General features: G+C 33.8%; 2 protein-coding genes across 2 annotated transcripts in view; both read left to right on the forward strand.

Annotated features, from left to right (window-relative positions):
- Nucleotides 1-4,613: 4,613 nt before the first annotated feature.
- The window catches only part of LOC149148194 (putative phospholipid hydroperoxide glutathione peroxidase), a 76,735-nt gene continuing 54,284 nt past the window's right edge, over nucleotides 4,614-27,064 (forward strand). Inside the window, exon 1 of the mRNA XM_089444889.1 lies at nucleotides 4,614-4,764. The gene's annotated coding sequence lies outside the window, so the exon portion shown is untranslated. The remainder of the gene's footprint in view (nucleotides 4,765-27,064) is intronic.
- LOC149148195 (putative phospholipid hydroperoxide glutathione peroxidase) lies at nucleotides 4,686-6,630 on the forward strand. Its single transcript, XM_089444888.1, has 6 exons — nucleotides 4,686-4,889; nucleotides 5,019-5,095; nucleotides 5,337-5,398; nucleotides 5,657-5,775; nucleotides 5,917-6,084; nucleotides 6,243-6,630. The coding sequence occupies exons 1-6, from the start codon at nucleotides 4,836-4,838 to the stop codon at nucleotides 6,279-6,281; spliced, it is 519 nt and encodes a 172-aa protein (XP_089301014.1). The 5' UTR covers nucleotides 4,686-4,835; the 3' UTR covers nucleotides 6,282-6,630.

Raw genomic sequence — 27,064 nt, forward strand, 5'->3', positions numbered from 1 at the left:
AAAAAACAAAACAAATTAAAATAACATTGGTGAAAATTTTATTTAACTTTGAATAGAAGCTTTTTGGCAATTGCATGGTTAATTAACTTAGAGCACAATTTCCACTAAAAGACATAAGACAATTTACTGACTTAACTTTGTTCTATCTTTTAATTTATATATATAAACTAAATTAGATAAATTAATTAATTTAAATATTTTTAAAAATGAAATAGAAGAAAATATTTATATATAAAATTCAGGTAAATTAAACCATCATTTTAAAAATATTAGATTGAGAAATCAAGGGTTCTATATAATTAAAAAAAAAAAATTGTTATTTTATATTTGAGTCTGTATTCAAGCTTAATTCTTTGGCCTTTGGTAGTTGTGGCCTTAATAGAGATTATTTATAGAGTTAGTATTTTCTATACATTTAAATTTAGTTATATTATTTATAAATTTAAAAAATAAAAATAAAATAATTAATGAAAGGATTAATTACATTATAATTTTGTTTATTTATGAATTTAGTGGATTTAATTTTTAATGATATGTTAAGTTTATGTGTTAAGATATTTAAAAAAAACAATACATTTTTATTTTATGTAAATATGAGTTATTAAATACAGGATGAAAATTTTGATTTCAAAAAATGATTTCATTTTAAAAAGTTTAAAATAAATTTTAAATAAATTTTAAATATACTTAAGTATACAATTTTCCAAATGCAGTGAAATACATAAATATACATTAACATATTTCATGGCAACTCAATTTTAATTTTTAGAAGTTTTAGTTTTCTTTTTCACACATATGCATCTTCAAAGAAATAAATAACATTATATTGTGGATTTATAAATACATAAATAAAACTTATGTTTTAATAGTAGAAAGTCCAAAAAAATAATTTTCTAGGAAAAATTTCTACCTAACCATGACTATCTTTTGCAAAAGTTACCCACTAAGTGATGAGGCTACATGGCCAAAAGAACAAAGCTACTCACTTCTGGCTCGCTCAAACCAACTCATTTTCTCTCATGACTCAGCCAATATGCTTACTATAGAAGACTCAAGCATCTCATCTAACCAATAAAAGACCATGAAATTCTCTTACATTTCCATAAATAATGTGAATAATATATTTCCCTTATTTTCTTAATAGTGCCTTGTGTTCTAATACCCCTTAGTTCAGGAAGAAAGAATCTAATCCACTGAATGATTTATGGGAATAGCTTGAAAGAATAACACTTAGCTCTCACACATCCAATGGGCAACAAATACACCATGTGTGAAGGATGGCTAATCTTCCCAACATCTTTTCTCCACTACAACCATCTTTCTCTCATCCAAGGTCAATAATTTGTCTTTCATATGACTATTTTATGTCAATTTCTATATTTATTAATGGTTTTCAAGGGAGAATGCATCATGAGTGTGTCTCAATAGAATGTCTGTCTTAGAATCATAGTGTGAATAAAACAATGATAGAGAATTGAGGGGAATGATGGTTGGAATTTCTTTTGACTAAGAGAATAAAGTACTCGTATGCTTCCCACTAATGATACTTGACTCATGTTACAATAATTATGTGAGAACACATCCACACCAATCTCTTCATGTATTAAACGATTTAGTTTCTAAGTCAATGTAGGTGGATGGTTTCATTTAAAGCACATGCTAGACAAGAAATGAGATCTATTCCAATGCATTATAACTCCAAACATTCTCTTTGCAATGACATCTTCGACCCTTATATATTATATTCCAACATTAATATTTCCCTAACTTGATTTTGCTATAAAACCTTGCTTAAAGTTACCATGAGTCCATATAAGTGTATTTAAATAATTCTACCATGCCTAACCATTCACTAGTAAAGTCTTATCTTTGAGCTCTACATTAGGAATTCATGCAAGCATATTTACATCATTTGCATACAAGGTCATTTATTTAAACTCACACAGTTTCATTTTAACAACATATTTTTAAATTTATATATAATCCAATATATCTCATGCGTCTAAAATAAGATATTACAATATTAACCATTCACATAAAATATGGAGTATTTTCCATTTAGCCAAATCTTCTTAATGTTGCTTTCTTGTGTAATGGTGAACTATATTATGTTGTACTTTATTTGTTAATGTCATGTAATATAATGGTGGTTGTAATAATTGGTTTATATTTATTGAATTTGTATTTTAGTTTTGTATGTTTATTTAAGAAAAGTTCTATTTTATGATGTATTTATGATGTGAGTAGAAAACTTGTACGTTTTTTTTAAAGGAGATTACACCAACATACTAATATAGATATATTTTAACACTAAATTTATTATGCTTTGAGAATGATGAAATCTCTTGAGGTGCAAATTTTTCTTCCAGAAATTTCACTCTCAAATAGCATTTCACCTAGCAAGGCACTTGATTCCATTTTGTGGATGATATATTTAGAGTCTCTGTGTCTATATATATAACTAAAAAAATCAATACCACCATACATAAAGTATTCCAATATATGTTTTAAGTAAAATATTCCAATATCAAATTTGTACACATACACACATATATTGAAATAGTTTATTTATGATCGACATTGATTTTATTTGTTATTAATACTTTTTAAATATCTCTTGTCAATTTCATGTTACATTGTTTGAATTTTTGAAAATAAATTGTACAAGAACTTTTGAAATGTTTAATATTTCAAGTAGATACTCCATCCATCATCAAGAACAAATAAAATTAAAGTGTTAGAAAATAGTTTTAAGTAAAGGATTTAGAAAACAAACCCTTCAGGGATAATTGTTATGGAAAAAGACTTTTTTATTATTATAAATAAATAATAAAATAACGAATTATCCATTATTAAAAATGAAAACAATTGCAATTTAATACTAAAACTGAGTATGTGAATTATGTAAAGAAGTTTAGTGTTTGGAAACCTTCAATGGTTATAAGTGATGGATATAAGGATATACATTTATAATTTTGGTTTTGGTTTCTTAAAGGGTAGGGTGGAAGATATCCATAAGAATGTACTTTAATACGAAGTATTTAATTTTAGTAGTTAAAAATAAAATGCCATATTCAACATAATGGCAATAAATAAAATGAATAAAAATGTTAATAAAATAAAAAAATAATCTTTTTTAAAGAATAAAGAAGATGTAGAGTTAATAAAATTGATATAATTTTTTTTATAATAATAATTAAAAAAAAGTGATTTAAAGTGGTTGAATTTAAGAGTAAAAAGCAAAGAGTTTTTCACCCTTGAATAAGGTTCAATTTTCGCAAGAGTTACTAATTGTAAAAGTCACAGGCCACTTTAAGATAGTGATGGAACATGAGGTTGCACCTAGAGGGTTATATTAATGGTCTCATAACCCATGCACACATAAGTAGATCAAATCTCACCCTCATATCCTTATTTTATCTTTAGTCAAATATTGCTAGTGAGATTAGATTTTGAGAGTTTCATTTTATAAGGCAACCAAGTTTGAAACTAGTGATAATACATAGGAGATACTTAAAAGTAAATATAAGTATATTTAAGAACAATAAAATATATAATAACAAATAATAAGAGACACTCAGTTTGACATGAAGATTTAAGCAACTAACACAACTTGTCAAGTTTGTGCAAAGAAAGCCAATAATACTAAGACATCCTTAAGTTAGAAGATATCAATGTTGCAATTTTTTTGTAAAACTTAATCTCATAAAGATAAATAACAATATATCATTTTTTAATGGAATATACAATTGAGGAAACCTTTTAAGTACTTTCTCTCATTTTTAGGATGGTTTCCAACATAAATTAACTAATTAAAATTTTGGCAACCTTACTTTATGATTTAGATTATTTAACGCTCAAACTAACCCATTGAATTAAATTTTTTGAACATTGAGATCTAAATCCACGGACATCTCAATCTCTAATTCATAAATAAAAATAAAAATAATTAATAAAAATTGAAAACATCAATACTTTCTCAACTCCATTCTATACCAAAATATTTTATTATACTCTATTTTCTCAAAATTATATTAAATTCAATTATTTATTTTTAAAAAATATTTATTTTATTGAAATTACTTATAATATTGATGCCATTTAAATTTTCTTATAACAATAAAAATAAGATAAATTTAATACCAGGTATTTTATAATTTTCCCACTAAACTTATAACCATTCACATGACAAATTTTATATATTAAATTCATAAATAAAAATACTTGTATTGTTAAAATTTCAATTCTTCTTTGTTTAAACATAAATTAAACATGAACACATTACCCAATTCAACTATTCTAGAAAATTTCCACCTACGATCTCAATACATCTATCATACATGCTGCTCTTTCTCTCAAATTGAGATGTCATGGACCTTTTCTAGAAACCCTTCTCTAGAAGACCAAAAGAGCACGTTTTAACATCATTTGCACATTGTGAAGATGGCGGTGTCTAGGCACCACCCTGTGGCAGACTCCCACCAAACTACAACTAATCTACACCACAATTTATGAACTATCGCAACTTTGCTTCCCTTCCTTTGTTTTATACCACCACTTTTGAAAGGCTCATACAAGGACCCACTCGTGCTTATCCTTATTCACACACTAAATCCCCATTTTCTTGGACCCCATCACTCGTATGCGCGTCCCCGTGTTCCCCGGCCCTGCGTTACTCGAACACGTCTATATAAACCCCATAAACCCTCTGTAGCCCTCGTGCCCTTCACTTTGTAGTTTCTTATAGTACTAAATCACTCTCAGGTCCTTCCTTTTGGATCAAACTAAGAGTACTCAATACAGATTTTTATCTTTTCTCCGCTAATTTTGCAGCTATGACTGGGACCTCATCAGAACAGTATTCCTCGGTCCACGATCTCACAGTCAAGGTAACCTGTATTTTAATTTTAATTTATTTCTTTGAATTGTATTCTCTGGTATTATTTCTTTGAATTGCTATCTCTAGTACACCCATTTGCATGTGAGATCCTGAATGGACAGTGTTAAATTGAATGTAGGACATTAGGGGTAATGACGTGGATCTCAGCATCTACAGGGGCAAGGTTTTGATCATCGTCAATGTTGCCTCTCAATGGTAATTCTACCTTTTCCTTCGGTTTGAGATCAATGGTTTCATAATGGATATAACTTTTTGTTATTAGAAAGAGAAAAGAAGAATTTTTAGGGCTTGTGGCTCTGTAATTTTGTCAGATCAAGGCTTTTATAAGGTCTAGTTCTAAAATATGGAGGATTATGCAGTACTATTTGTTTTGTTACTGAAGTTGTCCCATTTATAAACTTGACTAACTGGAGACTCTCTGTTCTTTGTCCTGCAGTGGGTTGACTACCTCTAACTATACTGAGCTAAATGAACTGTATGCAAAGTACAAGGATCAAGGTACTATCCCAACATACCTGGTTAACCTGATCAAATAATTCTTAAATTTCATTACGGTCCTATTATATCCGGTTGTTGAACTGTTGACAATGTATGTATCTTAAGACTAAGGAAGGTCAAAGCGCTATACCCTTTTTTATGGTATGGGAATAGGATCCCTGGGTCAGTTATTTTAGGTCGTTCTGTTTCCATTCCTGTCTTGACACTACATTAGTCTATTACTGATCAGTTTTATGCCCACAATAACATTTTTCCCAGGATTAGAAATACTGGCTTTCCCATGCAATCAGTTTGGTGGACAAGAACCTGGTGATAAGGAACAAATTGTAGAAGTAGCCTGCACTCGTTTTAAAGCAGAGTTTCCCATATTTGACAAGGTTTGCATCTTATTTCTGTTTTTTATACTTTCTCACTTTACTTCTTCTTGTTCTGCAATAGGAGGATTCATTTAAACTCAACCAATCCATCTGGTTGATTCTTGATATCCTGGGTGCTAAATTGGCAGCTCTGTAATGTAGGTGGAAGTTAATGGTAGTAGTGCAGCTCCTGTGTACAAGTTCTTGAAGTCGAGCACAGGGGGGATTTCTGGAGAAGACATAAAGTGGAACTTCACTAAATTTCTGGTGGACAAAGATGGAAATGTTGTTGAACGATATGCTCCAACTACGTCTCCATTGAGTATTGAGGTGCCTGGATAAATCATCCTCCTGATGGAGATTTGCAGATTCAATAGCTCTCTAATTGGTTGCTTTGCAAAAGAACATTAGTATTGAGAGGGTTTTGATTAAAAAGTTTAGGATATTAAAGGAACTCATTACTAATATTTTCCATTTGATGTATGCAGAAAGATGTAAAGAAGTTGTTAGGAATTGCAAAGATGTGAAGGAGTTGTTAGGAATTGCTTGATTCGGTTAAGAAACAGCATATAATGGCATTTAGGTTGGTGAAATAGAAGCAGCAGCAGCAGCAATTCAACGAGAGAGTATTCAAGGGAGCATTGTGAGGCCGTTTATCAAATACTTATTTTATTGGAGTTGCACAACATTGAAGGAACATTGTTAGGCCGTTTATCTGTTGGTTAAAGTCCGTTTTTTTATCGGATACACTGTGGTTTATGTATTAGTTTTTTATGTGCTTCAATTTATATCATGACAATACTTATATTTCAATGTAATTTAATTATCTGAACCATGTTGATATTTTAAGTTAAAGCTTATCTGAATTCATTACTACTTTCGCGTTTAAAGGGAAATTGTAATGTGTAATTTTATAATTTATAAAAATGCATTGGCGTAATTTTATTACTGATAAATTTTTAATATATTATTTTCAATTTTAAAATTGTAATGTGTTATTTTGTAATTTAAAATTTTTAAAATTGTAATATGTTATTTTGTAATTTTAAAATTTATAAAAATGTATTGGGATAATTTTATTATTGAATTTTTTTAATATATTATTTTTAATGTGTTATTTTAGTTGAGTTTTATTGGAAGTTTATATTTATTAGATATTAAAATAAATTTAGGTTTTCAAATGTCTACAACATCAAAATTTTAGATGATTTGTTTTTTATCCTTTGAATTTAGTAAATATCATCTATAATCTAGAAAGCACTATTAAGTTGGTCACTTCAAAAGCTACACAAGGAATAAGTTGAATAACAAGAAGATAATAGGAAGTGAATTTTCATATCTTTTCATATTGACCATATAAGAAATGAGGTTCAAATCAAAGACCATTGAAATCTTTAACTTGAAGATGTTGGAATAAAGGTTACACTCTACCAATATTTTTTTCTACTATTAATAATTTCTTTCTATAACATTAATTATTGTGACTTCATGAAGCCTTAGGAAATACTCCATTCATAAAACCAACAAAATATGGCTAGCATAAAGTATACTTATACAAATTAGAGAAGTATCAATGAATTAGAACTCTAGCACCTACCCCTAGTGCACTTGTGATTCTAGAAGATTGCCACAATCTTGGGATTTCGAAATGATCATCTTACAATTTTAAGTTCATATGCCCTTTTGTTATAGATTCTTAGGCACCCAAGGCCAATAGAAGTTGGAGAAATGAGATTTATATGACCTCTTGGGAAATATTACTAGGTTTAATATTTCACTACAACTCTATCTAATCTAGCGTGTCAATACAATAATAAATCATTTTTCATGTACTCTTTATCTAATGTATAAACACTAAAATCAACACACAAAATAGAGTAAATCCTTTAGGTTTTGACTTGACGAGCTCCAAATTCCAATTTCATTGGACCTTATGCTATGAATTCTTAATCACTCAAACCTAACAAAAGCTAATAAGTGGGACATATATGATCACCTAGTTTGGGTTCTCACCACTCAAGCCTTTGTAATGGAAGATGTTCAAATCATGTGGCCTTTTACTTCATCATTGCAATCTATTAGCTTGTGATTTGGAGCTCATATGAGCTTCCCCTTTAATTCTTTGTTTGTGATTACAATATAAGACAATATACCTCACAATTAATTTTCTTTACCAAGTATAGTATTTTTCTTATAATTCTATGGAATCAAAATACTAAGAAAATGTTTTCTTTATCCACTATAAAAACCATTGAAAACAACACATAGAGCATAATATTCACATTTATCTATTATACAAACATTGAAATAAATGTACATACCAAGAGCAATGCATTGAAAAGATAGTTAAAAACTATCCATTTTATGAACAATGAAATATATGCAACATAATGAATTCAGTGTAACAATCATCTTATTTGTTGAAAATATAAAAATCAAATTAAATTAAAATTATATATATATATAGTCTTCTTGTTTTAAGGTGCTCAAGATCTCAAATCATCTAATTATTATGGATTATTTCACTTTGAACTTCCTTTACTAGGTGCAATGGTTTCCTTACCATTCTATATAATTAATTTAGTAAGAAATTTTTTCCTTATAGCATTTTATCCATCATACACTAAAATTGATAAGCTTTAATAAGATGAATGTAGTGAACAACTTAGTAAAAAATTATTAACTTTAGCAACTATACAAAAATTAATTAAATTTAAATCACAAAGTAATGTAAAATGCACATATTGTTGTAACTCAAAACTCTCTCTTTTTTTATATCTTTTAATCATGTCATTATTTTTTGAATAGTTACAAGTTTCACCTAAACAAGAAAGTCTAAATTAATAAATATCACTCCCTCATTTCTTTCTCTTTTCAGTTATATCATATTAAAAATGTTGGAAAATGAGGTTAACTAAACCCATTGAATATTGTGAATATAACATATTTTTTACTTAATATTTATCATTTGTATATTTTACATCATTTCATATTTAATAAAAGAGATTTATTACATATTTATTGAGTGACTTGATCTAAGGTCTTTTCTTCTCACGTGTAGAGTATCTCTATTGCAAATTTCAATTTGCTCCCGTCATTCTTATACCTAACTCATTTTTAATTTAACATTCTTAATTTCCATTTCCCTCTTAACTTAAGTAGAAGAATTTCTATTTCCCTCTTAACTTAAGTAGTTGAATATCTTTATTGCAAATTTCAATTCACTCTCCTCGATTCCATACTTTGGTCGTTTTTTGTTTTTTTACCAACATTCCCAGTTTCTGATCCTAAATTTTCAATGTTAAGCTTAATAGTTTTTATAATAACAATGTCCATATTTTACCATTCAAAATAAATTATTGCCTTGAAGATATACGGGGAACATGGAATCCATTTTTTAAGGGGTAACATGCTCATCTCAAACTCACCTTAGTTCATAATACATATGAATTCATGTAATTACATCGTAAGGCTTTCCGTCTAGGAAGAACTCTAGTCATGTGCCATTGTGTATCGTTTTGAGTTGTCCATCCTATGGGTTAGACAATTAAAAGATTTTCAGCCTTTGGATGATCATAGGCGGTGGAAAATGCGTTGGAAATTGGTTGAAAGTTCATTATAGTCGCCTAGCTCAATCACCACAAGAACTAAAATCATCCCCAAGAACTGAACTTTGTTTTGATGTTCGATCTGTTCTCCTATGTCAAAGCCATGCCCTTCGTGTATAAAACTCTGAACCAACATGTTGACCTCGATCAAACCCAAGAACTGAACTTTGTTTTGATGTCCGATCTACTCTCCTGTGTCAAAGCCATGCCCTCCTTTTGTAAAACTCTGAACCAGCTCGCTAGTTACATGACAACTGAATGCTTCAAGGCTCTTCTCCAGGAGGGCTTGTTGACCAAGGTCCCACAGGAGGAGTTTGATCCTCAATAGAAAAGTGAGGATATTGGTATTTTCAAAGCATTGAAGCAAAATTGAGGGTTTTTAAGCTTCTGATTTTTTTTTGTTTTTTCCTTCTATTTCAAAATCATGATTGTTTTTCTTTTGAATTAATGAAATATTGATAATTGTAGCTAGGTAAACACAACAGTAGAGTTAGGGTTCGTTTCTTGTGTATATGAATGGTGTTTGAGTAGTGACCATATTAAAAATGAAATAAATTGTAGTCATATTTATTATAATTTTTGGGCGATGAAATTTCCAGCCTCGCCTCCGCTGTTTTGATAGACATGGTGTCAGCTACAGTGTGTGCTTTACTGTGATACACACTAAACACATTAGAAATGTATATTGCAGGAGATTGGCACATATGCCAGCTGGAGTGAAGGTGGCCACTCGATAGTTAAATGTCATCTGCATTAGTCAAGCAAGAAGAATACCTACTTATAATAACACAAGAGAGGTGGGATTGCATTTGATTGGGTTTGTTTCCTCTGTGACCGGTTTGGCAATGTAGGCCACCGCTGGAGTAAGCGTGTTTTGTTCTATTGATTTATTAATTCAAAGTGAAATTTGAATTATTGGAAGTTTGACAACGAATTATGTAAATATGAGTAATAATTGTATTAGTTACTACTAGTTAACTTTATACTGAAACAACAGTTATGTAACGAAGGAGGCTTGTATAAAACTAGTGAATGCCCGAGAAATGTAATCGTGGAGAATCATTGTTGATTGAATAGAGATTCGTCTCCCTTGCCCCGTGGATGTTTCCTTGACACCTTGTCAAGGTTTTACCACGTAAATCCTGTGTTGTTATTTGTGTGTTTGAATTCAATTTTCTAGTTAGTTATGAATCTTTCTTGGTCAATGTATAACTGAATGTTTATTTTCTTTCCTCATTTCTCCTATTCAAATAACAATTGGTATCAGAGCGAGTTAGTTTGAGCTTGAGTGGTGAAGAAAAAAAGGGGGGCAACCTGCGTTGGATCAGAGTGTGAGTTTTTTTTCTCTGCGTTGACTGTGTGAGGAGGATCCATCTCCGTGAGGAGGCCATCTCTGCGAGAAGAGAGGAGGATTGCGCTTGAGTGTTGCGTGTTAAAAAAATAGACCAGAGCCATCTCTACGCGAGGAGAGGAGGACTCTATTTTCTGCATGGTGTGAAGGCTCCAGTGTGGTACGGTGAGCGTGGCGTTGTTGCCAAACCCTGTATTCTCTGCATGAAGAGGCAGCGTGATCTCTGCTCTGTGTGCCGGAGGAGAAAGGAGGCGTGTGTGGGCTTCGTTGTGTGAATGAAAGCCACCAACATGCGTGTAGAAACCTCTGACCTGCGTGGACCAGAGCTTGTGTGACCAATTTGGAGCTGTTACCTGGCTTATAACGTGCTGGAACTGCATGAACAAGTTGTTGGTTTGAAAAATGTTGAGGGGGCTGCGTTGCCTGAACCCATCGATGAAGCACTTGCATTTTACGTGCTGGCTACGTGGAAGAACCATCGAACCAGAGCAGAGCCTACATGCTGCCAAAGCTTGATCAACAAATATGGATCCAGGTATTTTTAATGCTTGAGAGAATTTTTTTTCCTGAAATTTTTCATAAATTTAAAAAAAAAAAAAGGGGTGGATTTATTCAAATTTTGGAGGAAAGAACTTCAGGAAAATCAAATCAGAAATTATGTTGAAAACAAATAAAAGGAGTTGATTTATTCAAATTTGGAGAAAAAAAATTCAAGAAAATCTTTTTTTGTTTTCACAAAAACAAAGGGTTTGAAATGAAAGGAAGGGTTTGCAAATAATTTGCTAAAGGGTTTTTTGGGTAATTATTTTCTTTACACAAAATTTTTTTTTGAAGAAAAATATAAATCCCAGTTGAAAGACTGAAGATTGAAACCCTAGATAAATGTCCAAGATGTCGAATGCAAAATTCGAGGTGGAGAAATTCATCAGAAAGAGCAATTTTTCTCTTTGGAAACTGAAGGTTAGGGATCTGCTTGTGCAACAAGGGTTGCACAAGGCACTGGATGGGGAAACTAAGAAACTTGCAAACATGACTGATTCAGACTGGGAGGACTTGGATGCCTAAGTTCTCAGTACCATCAAGTTATGCCTAGCGGATGAGGTTCTCTTCAACATTGTTGAAGAGAGTACAACTTCAGGATTGTGGGAAAAAATGGAAAAACTCTATATGAAAAAGTCATTAACCAATAGAATTTATCTAAAAAGACAGTTGTACAATCTTTGTATGAAATAAGGTTCAAAAGTTGCAGAACATTTCAATGTTTTTAATACACTTATATGTCAATTAACAGTTACGGAAGTTAAAATTCAGGTAGAAGATAAAGCCATAACCTTGTTGTGTTCTCTGCCCGAATCATGGGATCACTTCGTAACTTCAATCAGCTTGAGCACTGTTGATTCTTTGAAGTTTGAATCAGTTGTGGGAGCTCTCTTGTCTGAAGAAGTACGAAGGAAATTCAGTACTGAAACAGCTGCATCAGAAGCCATGGTAGCTAGAGGACGCTCAAAGGAAAGAGGAGAAAAACCAAGGGGGTCTTCCAGATCTAAATCGAAGAGAAAGAAGTGTACGGAAATACTGAAGATTTAAACCCTAGTTGAAATACTGAAGAGAAATATAAGCCCTAGTTGAAATACTGAAGATTTAAACCCTAGAAAAATGGCCAAGATGTTGAATGCAAAATTCAAGGTGGAGAAATTCACCGGAAAGAGAAATTTTGCTCTTTGGAAACTGAAGGTTAGGGATCTTCTTGTGCAACAAGGGTTGCACAAGGCACTGGATGGGGCAACTAAGAAACCTGCAACCATGACTGATTCAGACTAGGAGGACTTGGATGCCCGAGCTCTCAGTACCATCAGTCATGGGAGCTCTCTTGTCTGAAGAAGTACGAAGGAAATTCAGTACTGAAATAGCTGCATCAAAAGCCATGGTAGCTAGAGGATGCTCAAAGGAAAGAGGAGAAAAACCAACGGGGTCTTCGAGATCTAAATCGAAGAGAAAGAAGTGTAAGGCAAAATGTTGGCACTACAATAAAATTGGACACTCGAAGAAAGACTGTTGGAAACGAAAAGAATCTAATAACCCGAAGAAGGAAGCGAATCAGGTTGATTTAGGTATGATAGACGAAGTTTTATCTACTGAAGAATTACGTACGATAGATGAAAGTTCACCTGAATGTAATGTTTCTCAGGGTTTAGAAAGCTGGTTGTTAGACTCTGGTGCTTCTCATCACATGTGTCCACACATAAATTGGTTTACTTCGTTTGAAAATGTAAATGGTAGTTCTGTGTTTATGGGTAATAATGTGTCATGTTAGACTGTTGGGATGGGGCATATCAGGATTAAGATGTATGATAACACAATTAGAAAATTAACTAGTGTTAGACATGTACGTGATTTGAAGAAAAATTTGATTTCTTTGGGAGTGTTGGATTCAGATGGTTATAAGTTTATAGGCCAGGATGGCATCTTGAAAGTCTTTAAAGGAGCCCTAGTGGTTATGAAAACAGAGAAGGTCAAAAATCTTTATAGGTTAAAAGGAAGTACTCAGGTTAGTGAAGCAGCAATTGCGTCAGAAAAGGAAGAAGCAGGTACTCGTCTATGGAATCAGTGATTATGTCATATGAGCGAGAAAGCTCTTCAGATACAGATGAAACGTAAATCTCTTCCCGATCTGAAATCCTTGAAGTTAGATTTCTGTAAACATTGTGTGTATGGAAAATAGTGTAAATAGAGATTTAAAGTTGGAAATCATAATAGTAAAGATATTTCAGACTATATTCATTCTAATTTGTGGGGACCATCCCCTGTTGTATCATATGGAGGTTCTCTATATATTTTTAACATTTATTAATGATTTCTCCCGTAAAGTTTGGGTCTTTATGCTAGAAAAGAAAGCTGATGTATTCAATGTCTTTAAATAATTTAAAACAATGGTAGAGAAAAGAATAGGCAAATCTATTAAATGTTTAAGAACTGACAATGGTGGTGAGTTCACTTCAATTGAATTTGAACAATATTGTAAGGATGAGGGAATTATTAGACACAAAATTGTTGTTTATACTCCTTAACAAATTTGTGTTGCTGAGCGTATGAATCAAACTCTTATGGAAAGAGCCAGAAGCATGATCAACAATGCTAACTTGGAAAAGGAGTTGTGGGCAGAAGCAGTATCTACTACTTTTTATTTAGTTAATAGATCACCTTCAGTAGCAATTAATTGTAAAATTCCTAAAGAAGTTTGGACAAGTTAGTCTTGTGATTATTCACATTTGAGGATATTTGGCTGTGATGTTTATTCTCTTATTCCTAAAAATTAGCGTTCAAAATTAGATCCAAAATTGAAATGTTATGTCTTTGTTGGGTATGACTATGCAGTGAATGGATAGAACTTCTGGGATCCTACATTTTGGAAGATAGTCATTAGTAGAGATGTAACATTTGATGAATCTTCTCTTTTAAAATCAAATGTTGAAAGAATTGAATAGGAATAGGTATCGCCAAATCAACGAGTTTAGTTGGAGGCTAGACCTTTCAGTGACAGTCAAAAGGAAGGAGAGACTTCTCGAGAAAAAGGTGTTAAAGACACAAAGGAAGCCATTGAAGGTTCTGAACTAGTTCAAGTTTCTGAACCAGTTCAACAACCAATCGCTCTAAGAAGGTCTACAAGGGAAAGAAAAACTCCCAAAAGGTATGAAGATTCTGCTTCATCTTTTGCTTTGATTACTGAAGATGGGGAACCTTCTTGTTATCAGGAAGCAGTAGATGATACAGATAGTGAAAAATGGAAAACGACTATGGAAGAAGAAATGGATTTCTTAGCCAAGAACAATACCTGGGATCTTGTAGAGCTTCTTGAAGGGAGAAGTGTTGTTGGATGCAAGAGGGTCTTCAAACTAAAACCGAATGTTGATGGAAGTATCGAAAGGTATAAGGCGAGACTGGTAGAAAAAGGGTATTCTCAAGTTGAAGGTATAGACTTTCATGAGATTTTTTCTCCAGTTGTAAAACTTGTTTCTATTTGTACTGTGTTGGCACTAACTACGTTACTTAACCTTGAGTTAGAACAGTTAGATGTTAAAACAACTTTTCTACATGGTGATTTGAATGAAGAGATATATATGGGACAACCTGAAGGTTTTGTACAAGGTCGTAGCAGAAGATTAGTTTGCAAGCTCAGGAAATCATTGTATGGTCTAAGGCAGTCTCCCAGACAATTGTACAAGAAGTTTGATTCCTTCATGGTGAGCCAGAACTTTATAAGAAGTGAGTATGATCATTGTGTATACTTCAAAAGTTTCAATGGCATGTTCATTATCTTAGCTTTGTATGTTGACGATATGATTATTGCAAGCAAAAGCATGGAAGAGATCAACAGGTTAAAGGCTCAGCTATCTAGGACGTTTTATATGAAGGATCTTGGAGTAGAAAAACATATCTTGGGCATGGAGATACACAGAGACAGGAAAAATGGTAAGCTTTGGTTATCACAACAGAAGTATGTGGAGAAAGTACTTGAAAAGTTCTCTATGAACAATGTGAAACTTGTTAATGTTCCACTAGCTTCCCATTTTAAGCTTTCTTCAGTTTTGAGTCCTAGAACTGATGAAGAAAAGCAGTATTTGTCTCATGTACCATATGCAAATGTTGTAGGAAATTTAATGTATGCGATGGTATCTACAAGACCTGACATTTCACATGCAGTTGGAGCTATCAATAAGTTCATGGCAAATCCATGTGAAGAACATTGGCGAGCGGTGAAATGGGTGCTTCGATATCTAAGAGGTACAATTGACCATTGGATCATCTTTAGTGGTGGTGAAGGATTAGTCTGTGGATATGTAGATGTTGATTATACAGGTGACTTGGAGAAAAGATGTTTCTGAGTTTCTGGAATAGGGTGCTCGATAAAGGGTGTGTTTTTGTTTTTAATTATGATTCTTTTGTCTCACAATTTCGAAGAAGATGTGCAATTTACTGGCAAACCATGATACTGCAATTTTAATTTTTAATGTTGTTTTTAAAATTGACCCCAAAATAAAAAAAAATCTATTATATTCATGAGAAGTGAATATACATGTTGTGGTTCTGAATAGGACTGATCTAACTTCCAGGATCTTACACAAAAAAGGACAACAGTCCTTTCTACTTTTACATCTGAATTTACATCACGCTTACCCTATGGTTAAAAACATTACATTAAATAATTACAATGAGAAAAAAACATGAAAAAAAAAGATGAGATGACTATAGCAGAAATTCTGTAGCATCAATCTCCTCACCATCCATGAACTTTAGATATGAAAAGAACCTGTAGTAGATCTTCTTTTGTCCAAATTACATGCATAGTCAGCGTCTACATATCCACAGACTGATTCTTCACTACCATTAAAGACGATGCAATGGTCACTTGTGCCTCTTAGATATCGAAGCACCCATTTCACTACTTGCCAACGTTCTTTACCTGGATTTTCCATGAACCTGCTGACAACTCCAACTGCATGTGAAATGTCAGGTCTTGTAGATACCATCGCATACATTAAGTTTCCTACAACATTTTCATATGGTACATGAGACATATACTGCTTTTCTTCATCAGTTCTAGGACTCAAAACCGAAGAAATCTTAAAATGGGAAGCTAGTGGAACATTAACAGGTTTCACATTGTTCATAGAGAACTTTTCAAGTACTTTCTCCACATACTTCTGCTGTGATAACCAAAGCTTACCCTTTTTCCTGTCTCTGTGTATCTCCATGCCAAAGATATGTTTTGCTACTGCAAGATCCTTCATATCAAACATCCTAGAGAGCTGAGCCTTTAAACTGTTGATCTCTTCCATGATTTTTCTTGCAATAAGCATATCGTCAACATACAAAGCTAAGATAATGAATATTCCATTGAAACTTTTGAAGTATACACAATGTCATACTCACTTCTTATAAAGTTCTGGCTCACCATGAAGGAATCAAACTTCTTGTACCATTGTCTGGGAGACTGCCTTAGACCATACAATGATTTCCTGAGCTTTCAAACTAATCTTTTGTTGTGACCTTGTACAAAACCTTCTGGCTGTTCCATATATATCTCTTCATTCAAATCACCATGTAGAAAAGTTGTTTTAACATCTAACTGTTCTAACTCAAGATTAAGTAATGCAGTTAGTGCCAACACAGTATGAATAGAAACAAGTTTTAAATCTGGAGAAAAAATCTCATGAAAGTCTATACCTTCAACCTGAGAATACCCTTTTGCTACCAATCTCGCCTTATACCTTTTGATACTTTCATCAACTTTCTGTTTCAGTTTGAAGACCCACTTGCATCCAACAACACCTCTCCCTTTAGGAAGCTCTACAAGATACCAGGTATTGTTCTTGGCTAAGGAATCCATTTCTTCTTCCATATTCGTTTTCCATTTTTCGCTATCTGTATCATCTACTGCTTCCTGATAACAAGAAGGTTCCCCATCTTCAGTAATCAAAGCAAAAGATGAAGCAGAATCTTCATACCTTTTAGGAGTTTTCCTTTCCCTTGTAGACCTTCTTAGAGCTACTGGTTGCTGAACTAGTTTAGAAACTTGAACTGGTTCAGAAGCTTCAACGACTTCCTTTGTGTCTTCAACACTTTTTTCTCCAGAAGTCTCTCCTTCCTTTCAACTATCACCGAAAGGTCTAGCCTCCAACTGAACTCGTTGATTTGGCGATACCTATTCCTATTCAATTCTTTCAACATTTGATTTTAAAAGAGAGGATTCATCAAATGTTACATCTCTACTAATGACTATCTTCTGCAATTTAGGATCTCACAACCTATATCCTTTCACTGCATAGTCATACCCAACAAAGACATAACATTTCGACTTTGGATCTAATTTTGAACTCATATTTTTCGGAATAAGAGAATAAGAATCACAGCCAAATATCCTCAAATGTGAATAATCATAAGATTGACATGTCCAAACTTCTTCAAGAATTTTACAATTAATTGCTACTGAAGGTGATCTATTAACTAAATAACAAGCAATAGATACTACTTCTGCCCACATCTCCTTTTGCAAGTTAACATTGCTGATCATGCTTATGGCTCTTTCCATAAGAGTCTGATTCATACGCTCAGCAACACCATTTTGTTGAGGAGTATAAACAACAGTTTTGTGTCTAATAATTCCCTCATCTTTACAGTATTGTTCAAATTCAACTGAAGTGTACTCACCACCATTGTCCGTTCTTAAACATTTAATAGATTTGCCTGTTCTTTTCTCTACAATTTCTTTAAATTTTTTAAAGACATTGAATACATCAGCTTTCTTTTTTGGCATAAAGACCCAAACTTTACGGGAGAAATCATCAATAAACGTTAAAAAATATAGAGCACATCCATATGACACAATAGGGGATGGTCCCCACAGATCAGAATGAATATAGTCTAAAACATCTTTACTATTATGATTTCCAACTTTAAATCTCTGTTTACACTGTTTTCCATACACACAATGTTTACAGAAATCTAACTTCAAGGATTTCAGATTGGGAAGAGATTTACGTTTCATCAGTATCTGAAGACCTTTCTCACTCATATGACCTGATCGTTGATGCCATAGACGAGTACCTGCCTCTTGCTTTTCTCACGCAACCGCTGCTTCACTGACCTGAGTACTTCCTTCTAACCTGTAAAGATTTCCATCCCTTTCTACTTTCATAACCACTAGGGCTCCTTTTAAGACTTTCAAGACGCCATCCTGACCTATAAAATTATCACCATCTGAATCCAACACTCCCAAAGAAATCAAATTTTTCTTCAAATCAGGTACATGTCTAACACTAGTTAATGTTCTAACTGTGTTATCATACATCTTAATCCTGATATCTCCCATCCCAACAGTCTAACATGACACATTATTACCCATAAACACAGAACTACCGTTTACATTTTTATACGAAGTAAACCAATTTCTATGTGGGCACATGTGATGAGAAGCACCAGAGTCTAATAGTCATCTATCTAAACCTTGAGAGACATTACGTTCAGGTGAAGTTTCATCTATCATACATAATTCTTCAGTAGATAAAACTTCGTCTGTCATACCTGAATCGACCTGATTCACTTCCTTCTTCGGATTTTCGGATTCCTTTCGTTTCCAAAAGTCTTTTTTCAAGTGTCCAATTTTATTGCAATTCCAAAATTTTGCCTTACACTTCTTTCCCTTCGATTTCGATCTGGAAGACCCCCTTGATTTCTCTCCTCTTTCCTTTGAGCGTCCTCTAGCTACCATGGCTTCTGATGTAGCTGTTTCAGTATTGGATTTCCTTCATACTTCTTTAGACATGAGAGCTCCCACGACTGATTCAAACTTCAAAGAATCAACAGTGCTCAAGCTGATTGAAGTTACAAAGTGATCCCATGATTCAAGTAGAGAACACGACAATGTTATGGCTTTATCTTCTTCCTGTATTTTAACTTCCATATCTATTAATTGACATATAAGTGTATTAAAAACATTCAAATGTTCTGCAATGTTTGAACCTTCTTTCATTTGAAAACTGTATAACTGTCTTTTCAGATAAATTATGTTGGTTAATGACTTTGTCATATAGATTTTTTCCAGTTTTTCCCACAATCCTGAAGCTGTAGTCTCTTCAGCAATATTGAAGAGAACTTCATCCGTCAGGCATAACCGGATGGTACTGAGAGCTCGGGCATCCAAGTCCTCCCAGTCTGAAGTAGTCATGGTTGCACGTTTCTTAGTTTCCCCATCCAATGCCTTGTGCAACCCTTGTTGCACAAGCAGATCCCTAACATTCAGTTTCCAAAGAGAAAAATTGCTCTTTTTGGTGAATTTCTCCACCTCGAATTTTGCATTCGACATCTTGGCCATTTTTCTAAGGTTTCAATCTTCAGTCTTTGAACTAGGGTTTTTCCTTTTAAAAAAAATAATCTTAGTCTTTGAACTAGGGTTTATCTATTTTCTTTCTTCAAAAACTTTAAAAAATAATTACCCAAAACAAACCTTGGACAAATTTTTATTAAAAAAACCTCTGTTTTATTTTTTTCAAAACACATCCACCCCTTTATTTTCCACAACTTTCTGGAAGAAAAAATAAGTTCTGAAACAAAATTTCTTTCAAAAAATACCTGGATGCACCTTTGCTGAATAGTTTATGGCAGCACACAGGGCAGAGGGTCTTCCTCTTCGCTAGACAGCAGCTTTGGCCTCTTCCACACAGGTCTGGCAGTTAATTTTTCTTGCATGCAGACCGGATCCACATTTGCTGATTACAACACGCAGAACAGAGGGTCTTCCTCTTCGTTGTTCAATAATTGCTTCTCGATTTGCAAACTGGCTGATCTACAGCTTGCTTACTAGGTTTTGTCTTTCACAAGACGACTCAGGACAAGCCAGCCTCTAGTCAAGCCAGCAACATAACACCAGTAGTGGTGCCCTCCTACTCTCTTTGACGCAAACCAGCAGACAGTTCTGGACACATGTAGCCAAGGATAATTTTAGGGGCGAATGTTCACCCTTTGGCAAAATTAAGGGGTTTTAAATTTTTAGTGGGCAATCACCTCAAATAGCCTACCTTATTTTAAGGGAGAGCCTAAAAAAGGTAAATTTAGCCCTTGAAATTAGGACTTACAACCTTCCATTCGCCCATTTTCAAGAATAGGTTTTATTTAAGTGAATCCTATGGGCCAAATACCATATTTATAAAAGAGGTATGGTAAATTAATAAAAATATAAATAAATGAGAGGTATGGTAAATAAATAAAATGTTTTTTATATTTACTCCATAAGTCACCTTATATACATGTAAGGGTGTAAACAAATAAAAATATAAGTAAAGTGGAGGTATGGTAAATAAATAAAACGTCTTTTTATACTTACTCAAAAGGTATGGTAAATAAATAAAAATATAAATAAACTAGACGCATCGTAAATAAATAAAACCTCTTTTTATATTTAGTCCATAACCCTCGTTCTATTTATGAAGGCTCAAGAAAGAGGTTTTATTTAAGTGAATCCTATGGGCCAAATACCATATTTGTAAAAGAGGTATGGTAAATTAATAAAAATATAAATAAACGAGAGGTATGGTAAACAAATAAAACATTTTTTTATATTTACTCCATAAGTCACCTTATATTTACGAACACTCAAAAAATGGGTTATATTTAGGTGAAACCTATGGCCAAAATACTATGGGACAAATACCATGGACTAGATTGTTATTAATACCATGCAAAAAACCATTATTAACCCTAATATTAGAATTAATAAAAATAAAAATGGCACATGGTATTGACCCATGGTATTCACCAAAATGGCACATGGTATTGACCCATGGTATTCACCTAGAATGTAGCCTATTTAAATGGGGGAATTAAACCAGCATGTAGCCTATGCTAGATTCACTAGGACTTTACAAAGTTTTATTATTTAGTGAAAGACTCGCCAAGATCTTACAAGATTTTATAATTGAGTAAAATATTCGCCATGCCTGGTGAGAGATTCGCCAAAAAATTATATATACATATTATATTATTGATAAAATCGCCTTCCATTTTTCCTATATACCATGGAGATTCGCCCATTTATTATATTTATAAATTTAGGGGGGGTTCTTAAAATTTTCCCTGCATGTAGCAGGTCCACGCAGAGCACAGAGCAACGGTTGCTCCTCGATGGTTCTGGAATGGGCTAGCAACAGGCCTCCTCGCTCCTCAACAATTCTAGATAGAGCCTCCTTGCTCCATGCAAGTTATAGACATATGGACAGGGTTAGCAACGAGCAACAACGGTGGTCCACGCAGAGAGCACTCAAATCAGGGTTTGGCCTCCCTCAACTCAATGGCTCTGGCTTCCTCAACGGTCCTCGATTTCACACGCAGAGAGCACGGCTCTTGTCCAACGCAGAGAGCACTCCTCCTTGTAAACCATTCCACACTAGTTCACATGCAGACTCTGAATAGGGCCAATGGTAACACACAGATACCACCCTCCTCTTGACGGTTCTAGACAGAGTGATAACACGCAGCAGTTGTCCACTGAAACAAAACCACGCAGCGGCTCTTCCACCTTTTCTTATGCAGCGTCTCCTCAGATCAACTCGCGCTATGATACCAATTATTGAATGAATATGGGAAATAATGAAGAAAAGAAACTAAACACATTCAATTATACATTGACCAAGAAAAGAAACTGAATTCAATCACATGCAAATAGACACACAGGATTTACATGGTAAAACCTCGACAGGGTGTCAAGGAAACATCCACGGGGCAAGGGATTGGAATCACCATTAATTCAACAATGATTCTCCACGATTACATTTCTCGGGCATTCACTACTTTTATACCAGCCACCTCCATTACATAACTACTATTTCGGTATAGAACTGACTAGTTACATTTTACCCAAAATTACATAATTCGTTGTGAAACTAACACTTAGGTGAATGCATTGTTAAAAATTTCTAGCCTTCTATTTTCCCCTCTATGAAATAGTACTTGTCTTTGTGGTTTCATACAGTTTGCTCTCAAATATTGTGTATTTTTTGTTTGATATTTTTTGTTGTGGATACTCACAAAGATATTATTGCAGGTAGTTTGAAATTATGATACATAGGTAATTTCCTTCCAATGAGTCTTTATAACTTTTTACTATTGCAGAATCTTAATCATATCCTTTAATACTGTTGCACTTAATAATTGCACAAAGATGGTATCAAATGCATTTCAATTCATAAAAGGTATATTGCAGTATCTTAATCATATCCTTTAATACTATTGCACTTAATAATTGCACAAGGATGGTATCAAATGCATTTCAACTCATAAAAGGTATAGTGATCATGTAAATTGATTTAACAGGGGTCATTAAACCACACTTTTCTAGCATTGACCCACATATATGCAAGTAGCTAGTATTGCCCCATATACATGCAAGTTGTTAGTATTGCCTCATATGTCAACTTAATTCATTATTCCTTTTAACGAAGTCCAGATTCACAAGTGCCATCACATATCGTCTAGTTGCAATATGGTCTACTGCTAGGAATATTATGCACTCATGAGATGATAGGGGGTAAATTTGTCTAGAGACTAGTGTAAATAACTTCTTGCATTCTTTGTTTTTGGTTCTTCTACATTTGTTCAATACTGAATACTTTCATTCTTTTCTTTTCATCATCCTACATTTGTTCAATTTTAAATACTTGCGTATCAAAGGCTTGTCCAACATTAACCACTGACCACTAAACATTATCCCCTGGTACACCTTTAGAACAATATATAACTGTATCAGATCTGGAGCTACACGGTATGTTGCCTACCAATATGCAGGTAAAGAAATTCCCAAATGTGTGAGATGCAAACAAACAATATATATTCTACCATTTTCTGTGAACAGGTTGCAATTGCTTGTAACTGTCAAGAATGTAATGTGTGAATACTAATATTGTTGAATAGTAGAGGTTTGCTATGTGTTTCCTAGGTTGCAAATAAATGATCTACGTGCCATGGTCTGAGTACCCTTAGGGTCACATACCATGTAAATTCTACATAGTTAAAAAATAAATCATTGTTTTTTATAGAAGTTACATGGTATTACCTTTATTAACGTTCTTTTGGAAAGCGATCATGGAGATCGTTGCTTTTCAGAAATTCAACATTTTGCATGCCAAGATCAAGCTACTTTTTATCAGAAATCTATTTTTTTGAACTCTAGAATGACCTAAATTGTTAATGAACAAAAAAATATAATGTCAGATAAGTTCTAACTGTGCATTTTTCTTTTTTCATGAAATATTCAAAGAATTTAGGGAACTTATGGACTTCACTGGGTGACCAATCATCATTACAACCCTGTTTTGGTGCAAGACAGTGTATTGGATTGATGGATGTTCATACTTATGTTCAGGCGGGTGCTCAAAGTTTTGGAAAAGCTTAAAGTAAATTTTGGCCAAGAATACTAAGAGGCTATATTTAGTGTTGATCAGTTTTGGATCTGTCATAGATAAGACAATGTTTAATGAATTATAGTGTCTTGAATGTTTCCTTTAATAGCAACGTTTCTTGATTTTAAATTATATACAGTATTGTTTGAAACTAAAAAATTTAATCCTTAATTGTGACGGTTTGGATACAATGGATGAGTGGAAGATAAAGAATGAAAATTCAACTAGATGTGTTTGTTTGTTTTTGTTTTTGTTTTTTCTATGAACTACAATCTTAAGAACTACCACTTCAAGAATTTACTTAGAAATGAAATAAATGTTCTTGACATAATGATTATTTTCTTATTGCATGGATTGACATAATGATTATTTTCTTGTTGCATGGATCCTCGAGATGGAAACTATGTGATTGTTCATTAAAATAAGCGATTATGTAATGCTCGTTCCTTCAAATATCCTATCTTTCTTCTTCTTGCATTATCCCTGAAGTAGAAACTTTTGTTAGTTTAGAGGAAATAGTCACATTGTAATTTCAATATAATCCCCCCTAAATAGAAAATTTTGTCAGTTTAGAGGAAATAGTCACATTTTAATTTCAATGTAATCCAGTTAATTACTGATGTAGGAGCATCAGAACACCCTTAATCAAAATTTAAACTCAAAGCTGTGAAAGGGGAAACATGGATAATCATTGTAAACTAGGGCAAATTCTGTTTAAAAAGAGCTAAATTGATGGAATTGATAGTCTCTAGAAGGCTTGATTAAATGCAATTATCTGCCATACATGCAAATAGAGAGAATTAGGGTTTTGATTGAGTGATTGTGGGAGAAACTCATGGATCGTAAACGATTCGTCCCTTTGTAATTTCCTATATAAGAAAGTCTTTTTTGTGTGATAGAGAGGTAAGAAATGTAGTTGCAGGGCAATTTGTGATTCGGGCCATGAGGCCTTAGCCTGTAATCGAGTTTTGTATATAATTAGAATATGCTTGTTATCTGGATTTTGTGTGTCTGTGTATGGTTTACGTATTGTTCTTTATTGTAAGTTGATAAATATGCGTGTGTGTGTGTAAGGGATGAAGTTCCTATGAACTTCGCATTAGAAAAAGTAGGGAAAAGGTAAATTTGTGTTGTAACGCAATTCCACCGATAAGCGAATGAGAGATCCATTCAGAACAGATCAACGAAGGAGAGTGTTCAATTGAAACTACAGTCGATTGAATTGCACAGTGGAAACCATCAAATCAGCCAAATCGATGGATAATCTCGACAGAATAGGAATGGTAGAGATTAAACCACGTGTTAGCAAAAGGACGGAGCAGTCTTGAAAAGACAATAAGCAATATCTTGTGCGCCCTAAAGGTGGTAACCAGTATTTCTAAATTCTACGTGATTAACCTTAGCGGTCGACATGTAGCACGAGAAAACTACTTTTCTCGCGCGCTCTCGACCTAATATCGGTCGTGCACGATTTCACATGAGATTGCATGATAGTCATTGGATCGAGAGGGATTGATCAATGATGGAGATCGGCCAAGCTAGTTGGCGAGCGAGTGACACGATAGCTATTGGATTGAGGAATAAGATCGATGACGTGGACTGAAGCGCCTGACAAAAGGAAGAGTCAAACGTTGAAATAACTACGTCAACTATGCGACACATGGTTGACAGTGATTGGTCAGGTTTTGTTGTGAAGTCTGCTGATTAAAATGCTTGCGATGTATACGTGGGCCCATAACCCACAGGTCCACGTGAAAAATATCTAAAGATATAGTTTTGATGCACCATTAGTGGTATCAGAGCAGAGAAAGGTTTCCTGCGAGAAAGAGTTTGTGTGCAAAAGAAGGAGGTACAATTATGTTGAATATTGGTGAGTTTATGGTCTTTATATTTTCGTACAGATAGCAAGAGAAGAAGGTGAGAAGATTGCAGCAACCTAGAGCCAAGAGTGCTCATATGGTTCCAGAGGAGAGAACAGAGAGATGCCGAAAGACTAAGCTCATAGGAGAGAAGCTTGGTGAGGTCGTTTAGTAGGAGGACTTGTTACTGCAGAGGTTTTGTTGCAGCTCACGGAAAGATCATAAAGGCAATTCCACAGAGGATGTGGGTAGAATTTCTAAGGGATGGAGAAGGCATATGACCAGGAGGTCATAAATTTTTTGTACCTCGGGACTATGATGCACGAGCATTGGAACACCCTTAATCAAAATTTAAACTCAAAGCTGTGAAAGGGGAAACATGGACAATCATTGTAAACTGGGGAAAATTATGTTTAAACAAAGCTAAATTGATGGAATTGATAAGTCTCTAGAAGGCTTGATTAAATGTAATTATCTTCCATACATGTGAATAGAGAGATTTAGGGGTTTGATTGAGCGATTTTGGGAGAAACTCATGGATCATAAACGATTCCTCCCGTTGTAATTTCCTATATAAGAGAGTTTGTGTTGTGTGATAGAGAGGGGTAAGAAATGTAGTTGTAGGGCAATTTGTGGTTGGGGCCATGAGGCCTTAGCCTATAATCGATTTCTGTATATAATTGGAATATGCTTGTTATCTGGATTTTGTGTGTCTGTGTATGGTTTACGTATTGTTCTTTACTGTAAGTTAATAAATATGTGTGTGCGTGTGTAAGGGACGAAGTTCCTATGAACTTCGCATTAGACAAAGTAGGGCAGAGGTAAATTTGTGTTGTAATGCAATTCTACCGATAAGCGAACGAGAGATCCGTTGAGAACAGATCAATGGAGGAGAGTATTCAATCGAAATTGGAGTCGATTGAATAACACAACAGAAACCATTGGATCGGCCAGATCGATGGATAATCTTGACAGAAGAGGAATGGAGAATATTAAACCACGTGTTAGTAGAAGGATAGAGTGGTCTTGAAAAGACAGTAACCAGTATCTCGCGTGCCCTAAAGGTGGTAACCGGTATTTCTAAATTCTACACGATTAACCTTAGCGGTCGACACGTAGCACGAGAAAACTACTTTTCTCACGTGCTCTTGACCTGATATCGGTCGTGCACGATTTCACGCGAGATTGCGCGATAGCCATTGGATTGAGCGAGTGACAAAATAACCGTTGGATTGACGAATGAGATCGACAGCGTGGATTGAAGCACCTGACAAAAGGAAAAGTCAAACGCTGAAATAACTACGTCAGCTATGGGACACACGGTTAACAGTGATTGGTCAGGTTTTGTTGGGAAGTCCACTGATTAAAATGCTTTTGATGTATACGTGGGCCCATAACCCACAGGTCCACGTGCGAAATATCTAAAGATGCAGTTTCGCTGCACCAATTACTAAACATTTGAGGGCCTTAAAAATATGAGATAGACAATATGGAGAATACACCCTATTTTATTTAAATGTTTTATGAAATCTCACAATTAGA

This window comes from Pinus tabuliformis, chromosome 9 (genome assembly GCF_031772625.1).
Source record: "Pinus tabuliformis cultivar Carrire ecotype Pingquan chromosome 9, CPIR1, whole genome shotgun sequence".
NCBI lineage: Eukaryota > Viridiplantae > Streptophyta > Pinopsida > Pinales > Pinaceae > Pinus > Pinus tabuliformis.